Source organism: Zootoca vivipara, chromosome 4 (assembly GCF_965207765.1).
Source record: "Zootoca vivipara chromosome 4, rZooViv2.hap1.1, whole genome shotgun sequence".
Taxonomy (NCBI): domain Eukaryota; kingdom Metazoa; phylum Chordata; class Lepidosauria; order Squamata; family Lacertidae; genus Zootoca; species Zootoca vivipara.
Window position 1 is genome coordinate 86,153,551 of NC_142587.1, and position 12,265 is coordinate 86,165,815.

At 43.4% G+C, this 12,265-nt stretch overlaps 1 protein-coding gene across 1 annotated transcript in view; it reads right to left on the reverse strand.

Annotated features, from left to right (window-relative positions):
- Nucleotides 1–2,558: 2,558 nt before the first annotated feature.
- Nucleotides 2,559–12,265, reverse strand: part of CNTN5 (contactin 5) — a 242,953-nt gene continuing 233,246 nt past the window's right edge. Inside the window, exons 19-22 of the mRNA XM_088668387.1 lie at nucleotides 10,159–10,345; nucleotides 9,640–9,752; nucleotides 5,971–6,139; nucleotides 2,559–3,914 (exon numbers count right to left, since the gene is read on the reverse strand). Coding sequence (XP_088524513.1) covers nucleotides 3,811–3,914; nucleotides 5,971–6,139; nucleotides 9,640–9,752; nucleotides 10,159–10,345 — 573 coding nt within the window. The 3' untranslated portion in view covers nucleotides 2,559–3,810. The remainder of the gene's footprint in view (nucleotides 3,915–5,970; nucleotides 6,140–9,639; nucleotides 9,753–10,158; nucleotides 10,346–12,265) is intronic.

Sequence of the window (12,265 nt, forward strand, 5' to 3'; positions counted from 1 at the left end):
GCTCAGTGGTTTAACCACAGCGCCACCTGGGTCCCCAAAAAGGGTAGGGTATAAATGCTGTAAAACAAATAGCAATAAAAAAATAAAAAAAATAGCAATAAAAAAATTGCATTCACAATTAGCCATACAAATTCTATGCTAATATGCTTTTGGTGATGCATAGCAAAGAACGACACTTTCCATAGCTGGTTCTTCTTATTATTTATTAAATTTATTTGTTGCTTCTTCTTGCTACAGGCAACTCAAAGCAACTTTTTAAAATGGAAAGACCTGGTTCGTCTTTCCCGAATAGGTTCGTGGCAATTGCACTCTTAATTTTCTGCTTTAAAATTATGGACCTTTCTTTTTATCACTGTAGAATTACATTCTCTCTCTTTGCTCACCTCCAGAGGCAGCTGCTTCCTCCTCCCGCCCCACCCAGGCATCTTTCAGCACGTCCTTCAATTGATTCATTAATTTCTGCTTTTTAGACTTAGAGGTTTATATAGCAAGAAAGGGCTCTGAAGAAGCCTTTATCTTCTTGCCTCTAAAACCCGCAGTGCTCATTCTAACCGTTGTCTCGGGAGCATTATGCATAGAAAGATGAAATCGGGAGGTGGCAGAAAGCAAATGCTCTCCCATTTATTTTCCAAGGTGGGTGATAATAGAATGTGGCAAAACACCCACCTGACACTGCACACATATCTTCCTTTGGCTGATGTCACAGAATCATAGAGTTGGAAGAGACCACAAGGGCCATCCAGTCCAACCCCCTGCCAAGCAGGAAACACCATCAAAGCATTCTTGACATATGCCTGTCAAGCCTCTGCTTAAAGACCTCCAAAGAAGGAGACTCCACCACACTCCTTGGTAACAAATTCCACTGCCAAACAGCTCTTACTGTCAGGAAGTTCTTCCTAATGTTTAGGTGGAATCTTCTTTCTTGTAGTTTGAAGCCATTGCTCCGTGTCCGCTTCTCTGGAGCAGCAGAAAACAACCTTTCTCCCTCCTCTATGTGACATCCTTTTATATATTTGAACATGGCTATCATATCACATCTGCACCATACATTGAAAGCGCACTTAAAGCACATGACTTCCCCCCAAGAATTCTGGAAACTCGATCCCTCTCAGAGCTACAATTCCCAGCACTCTTAACAGCCTTCCGTTCCCAGGGTTCTTTGGGGGGGGGGAAGCCACATGCTTTAAATGTACAGTGTGGATGTGACCTGACTTTCGATCTGTCCTTTTAAAGACAGCGGCACCAGCCTATGTGGGACATACCCCAAAGAAAGCAAAATAAACAGAAATCCACGGATTCCATACAAGTTTCCACTCCAAAGAATCCAGTGCTGGAAGTTTCCCAAAATTCCATGACTAAATAGGACAACCTCAGGCTATATACTGACTTGCGCTGTGGGTATGATCCCTTCAAGCGTATATAGCTTTAAAGTTGCTTCCTTGCCTGTACCATATTCACCACCCTAGAGCCATACCCACACGAGCGTTTTAACACAGACAAGAGCAGAGGCATTTCGGCTTGGGTGCTCCAGTCAGGAGAGACCTTCAGAACTTCAGCGGATGTACATGCACACATGCAAACGCACACACGCCTCTTCACTCTGCAAATGGGGAAATATGTGGTATTGCAAAATAATCTCTAGGATTAAAATGGGCAGCAATGGTCCTAGCCCTTAACTGGACCGGACATAGTAGCCTAAATCAAGAAATGGGGACCTGTGATAGTACCAGTGCTCTTTTTCTAGGAAAAAGAGGTGCCGGAACTCACCATGAATGCCTCCGTTCTTCTCTGATAATGGCAATGGTGCCTACCTGAGAGGGGCCAGAACTGAGTTTCAGTGAGTTCCATCTGGAAAAAAAAAGCTCTGGATAGTACCCATGGTCAGGGATAGGGATCAGCAAACCTGTCACATTCAGCTTTTTATTTTTCCATTTTTTTACTTCAGTTCCCAAGAGTCCTCACAAAAAAATTGCCTGCATTTTAATGTGCATTTCCTCCAATATATTTGTTGCAATTTGCCTATGTATATGCTTTTTGCAATCAGTTTCCCCCAACAAAATTCATTTTCTGCATGTTTTTTTTCCATTTCCATGCATTTCTATGCACATACTCTCATAATGTATTTGCACACTTTTTATTTGGTACACATTTTTTTTTGTGTCGCAGAATCTCATTGCAAAATTCAGAGGTGTGAATTTCAAAGGAGAGGTGCCTTCCGGTTTGCATATTGTTTCGGGAAGTGCAAGTTGGGTAGGTTTGCATTAAAATGCAAACAGAACCAAATTTCTTGTTAGGGATGGTGGTTGAATACTTCAGAAACTTGAATCGATAGCTCACGTAATATGAGTCAGACCAATATGGTGTAACAACCTTAGTGTAGACAGATGCAGAAAGATGGAGAGAGGGGGAGGGGAGAGGAAGGAAGGAAGGAAGGAAGGAAGGAAGGAAGGAAGGAAGGAAGGAAGGAAGGAAGGAAGGAAGGAAGGAAGGAAGGAAATATAGGAACTTGATAGACAAATGGATAAAGCAATGCTAAAATAAAATGCAAGACAAAGAACTGAAAATAGGCTCAGTCCTATATTTGAAGATATATCCTGGATCTGGAGAGGCTGAAGGCCACTTGCTTAAAAAACAATGTCTAACAGCATCAATTCCAGTGTCGCTTTGAACATGGCATTGTCCTGTTTGAACAGTGTACATGTTTTTGACTGCAAATCCAGGCCACACCATCCTGTTTCGATCTCGAAATGCCTCTTGATATCCTTCAGCTGAATCACCAAATATAGACAGTACAGTACATACAAAAATGGACTACAAAAATAAAGGTCTAAAGATTGACAGCTGTTTGAGGATAACAGCTCTGTCTCTTTGCATTCATTCGTTTTTGTTTTGTTTTTTGTTTTTGTTTTGACTTCCAGTTAGCAATGACTGGAGGCTATGATTAAATGCCTGGCGATAGTTTCATTGCCATTTGCATTCTCTATCAGCTATATTCTCGCTGTTAGAAAATAAGCATTTTCTCTCTCTCTTGTTAAGGTGGACAATAGCTGGTGCAAAAATAATACGGCTGCATTTCATTGTTTGCTGAGCTGCTTAAAAAATTACCTTGCAGTGAAAAAAAGTGGCTCGCATGCCCTGAGAATAGAAACAGAGCAGAAAAACAATAAAAAAATACCATAGTTTGCTAACTTGATGTGGCCTCATTCATTTTTTTTAAAGGTGACATTTTCTACACTGATTTAGAAAAGGGACCACATAATGTAACTTTTGCCATTGTGCCTTTCCAATAGGGAAAAAAGCAATAAAGCCAGCCTTATGAAAAGAGGGAGGAGGGATTTAGATTCCAAATATTTATCAAACTTTTTTCCCTAAAAAAACCCAAAACCCATAACAACTCAAACAAAATAGATGTACTGTACTAGACGCCACAATTTAAACTACTAATGATACAAGACCGGTGTCAGCTAATATAGAAACGCATTAGAAAAGGAAAGTAAAATTGGATTTTTTTTTCATTTGCTTACAAAAGTTCATTTCATACAATCTGCATATTTTCTCTGTTGGGCAATAAATATCCCCTCCCCCATAGAGGACATTCACAAGAAACTGAAGAGAAGAAACCTGATGAATTGTTTTAGCATTATTCGCCACCCACAACACTCTTCCTGGTGCACCATGTGTGTTTCTCGTGTCTTTGACCATTGGGCTCTTTGCCTTCTGCTTCCTCCATGGATACAGAATTCCATCCAGTGATGTTATCAGGCTAAAGCAATCAGAACGATGAATGAGGAAAAGGTCCACAGTCTGTCTTCACCATGAGGTCGACGGGACCATTAGTACCAAAAGGAATGTTACAGTTGATGACGAAGTAGAGAAAGCACGTAGGCTTGACTGAGAACTTGTGACTTTTCCACCTAGGACAATCAAAACAAGAGACAGAAACACAGAATTTTAGAACTGTAGAGTTGGGAGCTACCCAAAGGGTTGTCTAGTCCAACCCCCTGAAATGCAGGAATCATAGCTAAAGAATCCCAGAAAGAATGGTGATCCACGATGAGGTAGTAACTCCTTATCAGATTTTGGCATTTTGCAGTCCCTAACCCAATGATCTGCTGTGATTTTGACACACCAATACCTTGAGAAAAAATCAGCACAAGGGACTCTTCGATCCAACCCAGAATATTCATATTTATTTATTTATTTATTTGTCAGTGTGGGCTTACTGAGAAAACATTGAAGATTCATTTTAATTACAACAGGTCTGATTGTTTTTTCCAAGTAGGATGGCTCTGCTAAGCCAAGACGTAAAATAAATAAATAAAATGCAATTAACTTTGCATTCAGTAAGAAATTCTGAGAGTCGTGTTGGTCTGGATCGAAGTAAAATAAAAAAATTCCTTCAGTAGCACCTTAAAGACCAACTAAGTTTTTATTTTGGTATGAGCTTTCGTGTGCATGCACACTTCTTCAGATACCTGAAGGTATCTGAAGAAGTGTGCATGCACACGAAAGCTCATACCAAAATAAAAACTTAGTTGGTCTTTAAGGTGCTACTGAAGGAATTTTTTTAAATTCTGAGAGTAAATAACCTTCCCTTTGTTTATTTGAAATGCATGTCCTTTGCATACTTATTAATCAAGTAACATTAGTTATTGTTAATCAATGCAACAGTAAACAATGCTCTATGTCATCCTCCGTTTTAAAATTAGCACTGTCGGTCCTTTATTGGCTGAGGCTGTGTAAACAAACTAGAAAGGTAATGTTCTTTCTTTATGAAGTACTGTCTCTTACTCATGTTTTGTTGAAAAGAGGACTCTGGTGGGACTCTTATACCCAGCTGAGATTTATATCAGAACTTTGGACCTTTCCTTGGTGTTTCAGCAGAGAAATATGTGAGCACAAGTTTAGACCAGATATTTTCCTGATGTACACCAAGGGAAAAACTGATGTGGTGCTGTTGTCAAAAAACTCTGGATTGGTTTTGGTGGGTTTTCCACTTGCAGCCTCTGTTGTGGGGAAAAGTGTGTGTGAGAGTGTGTTCAGAAACAACCCTAAATTAACACTTGTCCACCTTTGTTTTGCTTCCGTGCCTAGAAGGGAATGAGACCCTCTCGGTTCAAAAACGTCTGCACCCCTGGTGCAAAGGATCATAGCCTGTGTGGGAACTTTCATGTTTCTGCAACAGCCATTGCACCTAAAACTCTGTAGAAGAAAATGTAACCTCATTTAACCCACAGTCTTTTCAGAGGAGGGAATTCACCTGATCAGTGGAGAATCATCAGATGAATAAGCAATGAGATATCAAACATTGCACATGCACGTGTGGTTTGACCCCAAGATGTTTCCAAGTCAGCCAGGAGGCAACATAGTTGGTGTTGTCCTCAACTGACTTGACTGGATCCCCTTTGATTCTGGCTGCAACATCAGGATTTAAACATTCCTTTAGAATAACAAGCTGACCAAGACCCCCAGGACTTTGCTCAATATGCTGGAAGAAAAACTTGAGATGAAGAAGGAGAAGGAGAAGGAGAAGGAGAAGGAGAAGAAGAAGAAGAAGAAGAAGAAGAAGAGTAGTTTGGATTTGATATCCCGCTTTATCACTACCCAAAGGAGTCTCAAAGCGGCTAACATTCTCCTTTCCCTTCCTCCCCCACAACAAACACTCTGTGAGGTGAGTGAGGCTGAGAGACTTCAAAGAAGTGTGACTAGCCCAAGGTCACCCAGCAGCTGCACGTGGAGGAGCGGAGACACGAACCTGGTTCCCCAGATTACGAGTCCACCGCTCTTAACCACTACACCACACTGACTCTCACACATATAGAGCACATGGAAGAAGCCATGCCACTTTAACAAACAGCATTGATACCATGCTATCTCATACATCAGTCACTGATAAGGCAGCATGTGTAATTTAGATGGATAAAGCTTGCCACATCTGGTCTGTGATAACTGTGTGCTTCACTTCCTTACCTGAAAAAGATGGTACCCTGATTTGAGAGCTCGGCATCCCATCCCCTCCTTCACTGACTGCGCGGACCTCTATGATATAGACCCCGACATCAGGGAGAAGCACCACTGCAGATGTTTTCTGTGTTTCAATGACTTGACTGTTGCTGTCACCTTCCTGTCTAAACAAGACCTGTGGACAATAGGAACAGCTGTAGAATATCTAGCATCCAATGAAGAACATGGCAATGAAAGCAAGGGCTAAGCAACTGAGAGTTGGGCTTATGGAATAAGTAAGAAGGACAAATTATGCATGGTATGAAAATAGTGGCTAGAGACAAGTCCCCCCCCCCCAATAATCTGATGCAGTTCAATGAAACTGAATGTTGGAATCAGGTTGATAACTGCAGGGACCTCATGCCTGGCATTTCCATCAGTGCCAGTTGTAATTCATACCATCCAGAGTTAGAGAAGAGGGTTTATGGTGATTGATAAAATAGTGGCAGAGCACTGTAGTTAACACTCACCAGCAATGTAATTAGGAGATGGTCAGGAAATGAAAGGGAGGGAGGTTGCAAGCCAGCAAAATACTCTTGAACTTTGAACCATGTGCAAGTTCTTGCCCTGCTACCCTTTGTCCAATTAATGTAAGACATGAACCTTCTGGATAGTGAGTGTATATGTTGTCTTGAGTGCTGTTGGAAGTATGTAAGTATTAAATGGGGGGGGGGAGAGATGGAGGAAGAAAGCATTTGGCTAAAGTGTATATTCACATTTGTATATGCAAATTGAGATTGCAACTGTCTAACACTATGGGTGTACATGAAAAAAGTGTATGCATGTATGAGCAACAGTGCATATGCATTTTTTGTGGGGAGCGTGTGATCCAATAACCATTTTCAAACCACTTATGTGGGTAAAGAGCTTCTCATTCTCCAAAGCGCCAAAAATGGAAGAGTGAAGCCAGATGCTACGAGTGCAGATTGCTGATATCCCCAACACAATCATAACAAATCTCAGTATTTGCACTTCTGCTCCATAAAGAAAATATTAATTTTAATGGCATTTGCAACACCTCATGTTTCTGCCTTTCCTTAAATCCTACTGCAAACACTGTCAAATTGAAGCGTTAGCATGGATTTCACTGCAGTCTGTTCCTATTATGGGGTGGCCTTAACGGCATCAGGCAGCATATATTATTCATTTCATAATCCACAGTTGACAATCACCATATCCAAAATATACTAAGGCATAAAGGTATTTAATTTGATTATAAGGGGTGGTTGGGTGGGTTGTCCTTAAAAAAAGTAGTGCTTTTGTTTGAACTCCATGTTTAAAAGAAAAATGGAAATAGATGGCGACTGGAGGGTGGAAGGAAAGGAAGTAGGGTTGAGACATCCATCCTTACAGGCTTTCTGTTTAGAATGTTCAGCTGTTTCCTTTTTCATGTCATGATGCAGCTCTGAGAGAACAACCTTCCATTGATGCCCATGTGGAAGCAGGCATCTGTGTGCATGCATATGCGTTGAGGAACCACATGCTCAGGCATGTTCTATGCAAGTGATTTCCCACCCCCACTCCCAGTCTAGTTGCTGGGATTCCACACCCATATCCGTCATGGCGCTGTCAGGCAAGGAAGGTCCAGATGAAGGAATTAACTCTTTATTGTCAAAAGTGCACTTACAACAACAACAACAACAACAACAACAACAACAACATATTATTATTATTATTATTATTATTATTATTATTATTATTATCATCATTATTTATACCCCGCCCATCTGGCTGGGTTTCCCCAGCCACTCTGGGCGGCTTCCAACAGAAAAATGAAATAAAATAATCTATTAAACATTAAAAGCCTCCCTAAACAGGGCTGCCTTCAGATGTCTTTGAAAAATCTGGTAGCTGTTTTTCTCTTTGACATCTGATGGGAGGGCGTTCCACAGGGCGGGTGCCACTAACGAGAAGGCCCTCTGCCTGGTTCCCTGCACTTGGCTTCTCACAACGGGGGAACCGCCAGAAGGCCCTCGGTACTGGACCTCAGTGTCCGGGCAGAATGATGGGGGTGGAGACGCTCTTTCAGGTATACTGGACCGAGGCCATTTAGGGCTTTAAAGGTCAGCACCAACACTTTGAACTGTGCTCAGAAACGTACTGGGAGCCAATGTAGATCTTTCAAGACCAGTGTTATGTGGTCTCGGCGGCCGCTCCCAGTCACCAGTCTAGCTGCCGCATTCTGGATTAGTTGTTGTTTCTGGGTCACCTTCAGAGGTAGCCCCACGTAGAGCGCATTGCAGTAGTCCAAGCGGGAGATAACTAAAGCATGCACCACTCTGGCGAGACAATCCACAGGCAGGTAGGGTCTCAGCCTGCGTACCAGATGGAGCTGATAGCCGCCCTGGACACAGAATTGACCTGCCCCTCCATGGACAGCTGTGAGTCCAGAATGACTCCCAGGCTGCGCACCTGGTCCTTCAGGGGCACAGTTACCCCATTCAGAACCAGGGAGTCCTCCACACCTGCCCGCCTCCTGTCCCCCACAAACAGTACTTCTGTCTTGTCAGGATTCAACCTCAATCTGTTAGCCGCCATCCATTCCTTACAAGTTAGGAAAAGGCAGGTCCATCAGTCCTACCTCTCTCAGCTACTTCTAGGTGCACACCCAATGAGGAAGTTGCCGAGACAAAAATTCACCCTAACCCTAACCCCTGACCTCAGCTTATCTATCTTTCCCAACCGAGCTGCACACAAGCAGTCTAAGACTCCACTTGCATGTAACCTACTTCTGCTCCTCCCGCTTCAATCCTCTTCTGGTTGTGGGAGACAGTGGCCCAGGAGAGGTGGGGGCAGGAGGAGTAGGTGTGGAAGCCCTTAACTCTCCACCAGCCTGACCTCTCTCCCTCTCCTCCTGCACCCGTTTTTCACTCTCCATCCCTGCAGCTTCTCCTGCCTCTGCCTCTCCCCTCCAGGCTGTTACAAGCTCCCCCGGATCATTCATCTCTTCTTCCAAGTCAGCCTCTAACCCCCCCCCCTTCTCCTGGCGCCCACTCATCAGTATCCAGCCACCACTCCTCAGTGCCCAGCCAGTCCCTGACAACACCTTAGCTTTGTTAGCTCAGAAAGAATGAGCTGATTGGCTACCCTTCCCTTGGATGCTTATGTCATGGCAGGTGCAAACAAGCCAAGAAATCTTCCATAAACCACGGTTTCCCATTTTGTCCCAACCAGAAAACTATGGTTGATGGTTCTGGAAATTTCAAATAGCACTGATCAGCTATTTTTGAGAGGAGGAACTAAAATTAACCCTCCACATTTTGCCCTACCCAACGAACAGCTGAACAGTGCAATTGCTAATTGTTTGACAATGCTAAGCACATACAGCAGGCATCCCCAAACTTCGGCCCTCCAGATGTTTTGGACTACAATTTCCATCTTCCCCGACCACTGGTCCTGTTAGCTAGGGATCATGGGAGTTGTAGGCCAAAACATCTGGAAGGCCGTAGTTTGGGGATGCCTGACATACAGGCTTGACTAATGAAAACCGACACATGGATCAGGGCCTGCAAATTTGATACTTTGTCTTATCAGTGCTGAAGAGCTTTGCAATGCATAGTGTGAGATAAGGAAAAAGACAGGAATGAAAGAACATAGCACTCCAGAAAACGAGATGGTAGATATGTCGAAACTGACCTTGTATCCCATGACATCTGATTCATTAGCTAAAGGTTTAACTGGTTCCCATCCCAAGGAAACGTGGGGGCCATCTTGTATCCACATAATGTTGCTTGGCGCTTGGCTAGGAGCTGAGAGGGAAGATAAAAACAAAGAATATTTTGAAATACATTTTTGAAGATTTGGTGAGCCAGACAAGGTTCAGTGACATAGTCTCCTGTTCCAGAAGTGTCATTTCAATACCTGCTGCAAAGCCTGGATCATTTCATCTCCCCTTCCTATTCCATGCCCAAACCAGTTAGACTTATTTTCCTGAAAGATAACTTCTTGAGAATCTCAAATGCTCTCAGTCCCCCTTAGAATACAGATCCTTTGAAGTGAGCTCCCGAAGCCAAACAATACAGCAGCCCTATTTTGTTATTCAGCATCTACTATCTACCTCTCTCCCACAAGGAAAGGAAGACCAAGAGAACAGAATGGAACCCTTATTAGGGCTGTACATTACGAGGAGAAGAAGAAGAAGAGCTGGGAACCTACGAGATTTCTTGGTGGTGGCACGGACGGCGCTGCTGGGTGGCCCATACCCCGCTGAGTTGTACGCCTTCACTCTCAGGTGGTATAATGTGTTGCCTTCAAGGCCTGTCAGAATGATGGATGACTCATTTCCTTCTGTCCTGGTCTTTTCAGCTGCTTCCTCTTGTTCCATATCTTTCCAGTAACCAACCTGCCAATGGAGAATTGTGTGAGCGATTGACCACGACACTCATGGGGTTCTTTCCCTAATTATGTACATTCATAATGTCCATAGCACTCTTGAGTGTACAGCCCTCTTTCAGAAAATGTCAAGGGAGCTGGAGTAACACCACTAAGAGGAAAGGTTGCAACGTTTGGATTTTTTCCCAGTTTAGATAAGGGGATAAGACAGAGGTGTATTGAATTACGGTTGATGTAGAGAAAGTGAATAGACATTTTTAAATCTCTCCTTCGTATTACTTGAATCGGGGGTCTTCCAATGAAGGCAATGTGGAGAGGTTCTTCAGGACAGGCATGGAGAAGTACTTCTTCCCCCTATACAGAGTTAAATAATGGAATGCATTCCCACAAAATGTAATAATGGTGACAAACACCTTGGGAAACGATTGGACAAATTCAGGGAACATCAGTCTCCAATGGCTACATTTCCTCCATAATAATATGCTGATTTAGGTTTATAGGTTCATTTCTTTTATTCCCACCTATAAATAATTATATTAAACCATGTCCCTAGTAGTCAGAAATAATTACTGTAATTTAGATAGACGTACAATGTATTTCATCATAGGCTGCAGCTAGGTGATCTGCATACCTGCTCAGTCTGCTGCTCAGGTGCTTCTACCTGCCGGTGGGCAACTCTTTTATCCTTAAACTGGACTTTGATTGGACAGCACTTCAAATGGAAGGTGTCTTTAATTAGAGAACTGTAAAGTAGGGCATCAATCAATTGCTTTTGAATTATGCTTCAAAAAAAAAATGCTTTTGAATTATGGTGCTGGAGGAGACTCTTGAGCAGGCATCCCCAAACTGCGGCCCTCCAGATGTTTTGGCCTACAACTCCCATGATCCCTAGCTAACAGGACCAGTGGTCGGAGAAGATGGGAATTGTAGTCCAAAACATCTGGAGGGCCGAAGTTTGGGGATGCCTGCTCTTGAGAGTCCCATGGACTGCAAGAAGATCAAACCTATCCATTCTTAAGGAAATCAGCCCTGAGTGCTCACTGGAAGGACAGATCCTGAAGCTGAGGCTCCAATACTTTGGCCACCTCATGAGAAGAGGAAGAATCCTTGGAAAAGACCCTGATGTTGGGAAAGATTGAGGGCACTAGGAGAAGGGGACGACAGAGGACGAGATGGTTGGACAGTGTTCTCGAAGCTACGAACATGAGTTTGACCAAACTGCGGGAAGCAGTGCAAGACAGGAGTGCCTGACGTGCTATGGTCCATGGGGTCACGAAGAGTCGGACACGACTAAACGACTAAACAACAACAAAGTAGGGCATGCAGCCACCTTATGAAAAGGTCTCAAGGAAAACCACAACTCACTTCCAAGTGGCTTTGGACATACCCTTCCCAGTCGCCCAGCGACAGGGTGTTATACTGTTAGCACATTAAGGACATCCAGCATCCTGTTCTCACAGCAGCCAACCAGATGATTATGGTAAGCCCCCAAGCGGGACCTGAGCGAAGCAACACTTCCCTGTCCTGCTATTTCCAGCAACTGGCTTTCAGAAAAATTGCTGCCTTCAACAGCGGAGGTGGAATGCTTTATCCTCCATGAATTCGTCTCTAGAAGAACATTGAGATTCAGCGCACCACTGCATGAGATGTTGTTGTGTTGAGTAGCTAGATCGAGCAAGCAAGAATGAGTGCTGACAGGAAGTCAAAAGGACTTCAGAGGATTCAAGGACAGCCCACCTCTGGAGGGTTCTCCAATAAATTTACTCTCCAGACCCGGCAAGCTTTGAACTGAATTGTGTGAGGAAATGGCACAAGCAATATTTCCTCCTTTGGCGGGCACACAGTGCGCAGCGAGGAAGCTCTGAGCCTGGGTAATGAATTGGAGATGACAGAACACCTGAGGAAACCTTGTAGTGGGTTAATCATACTG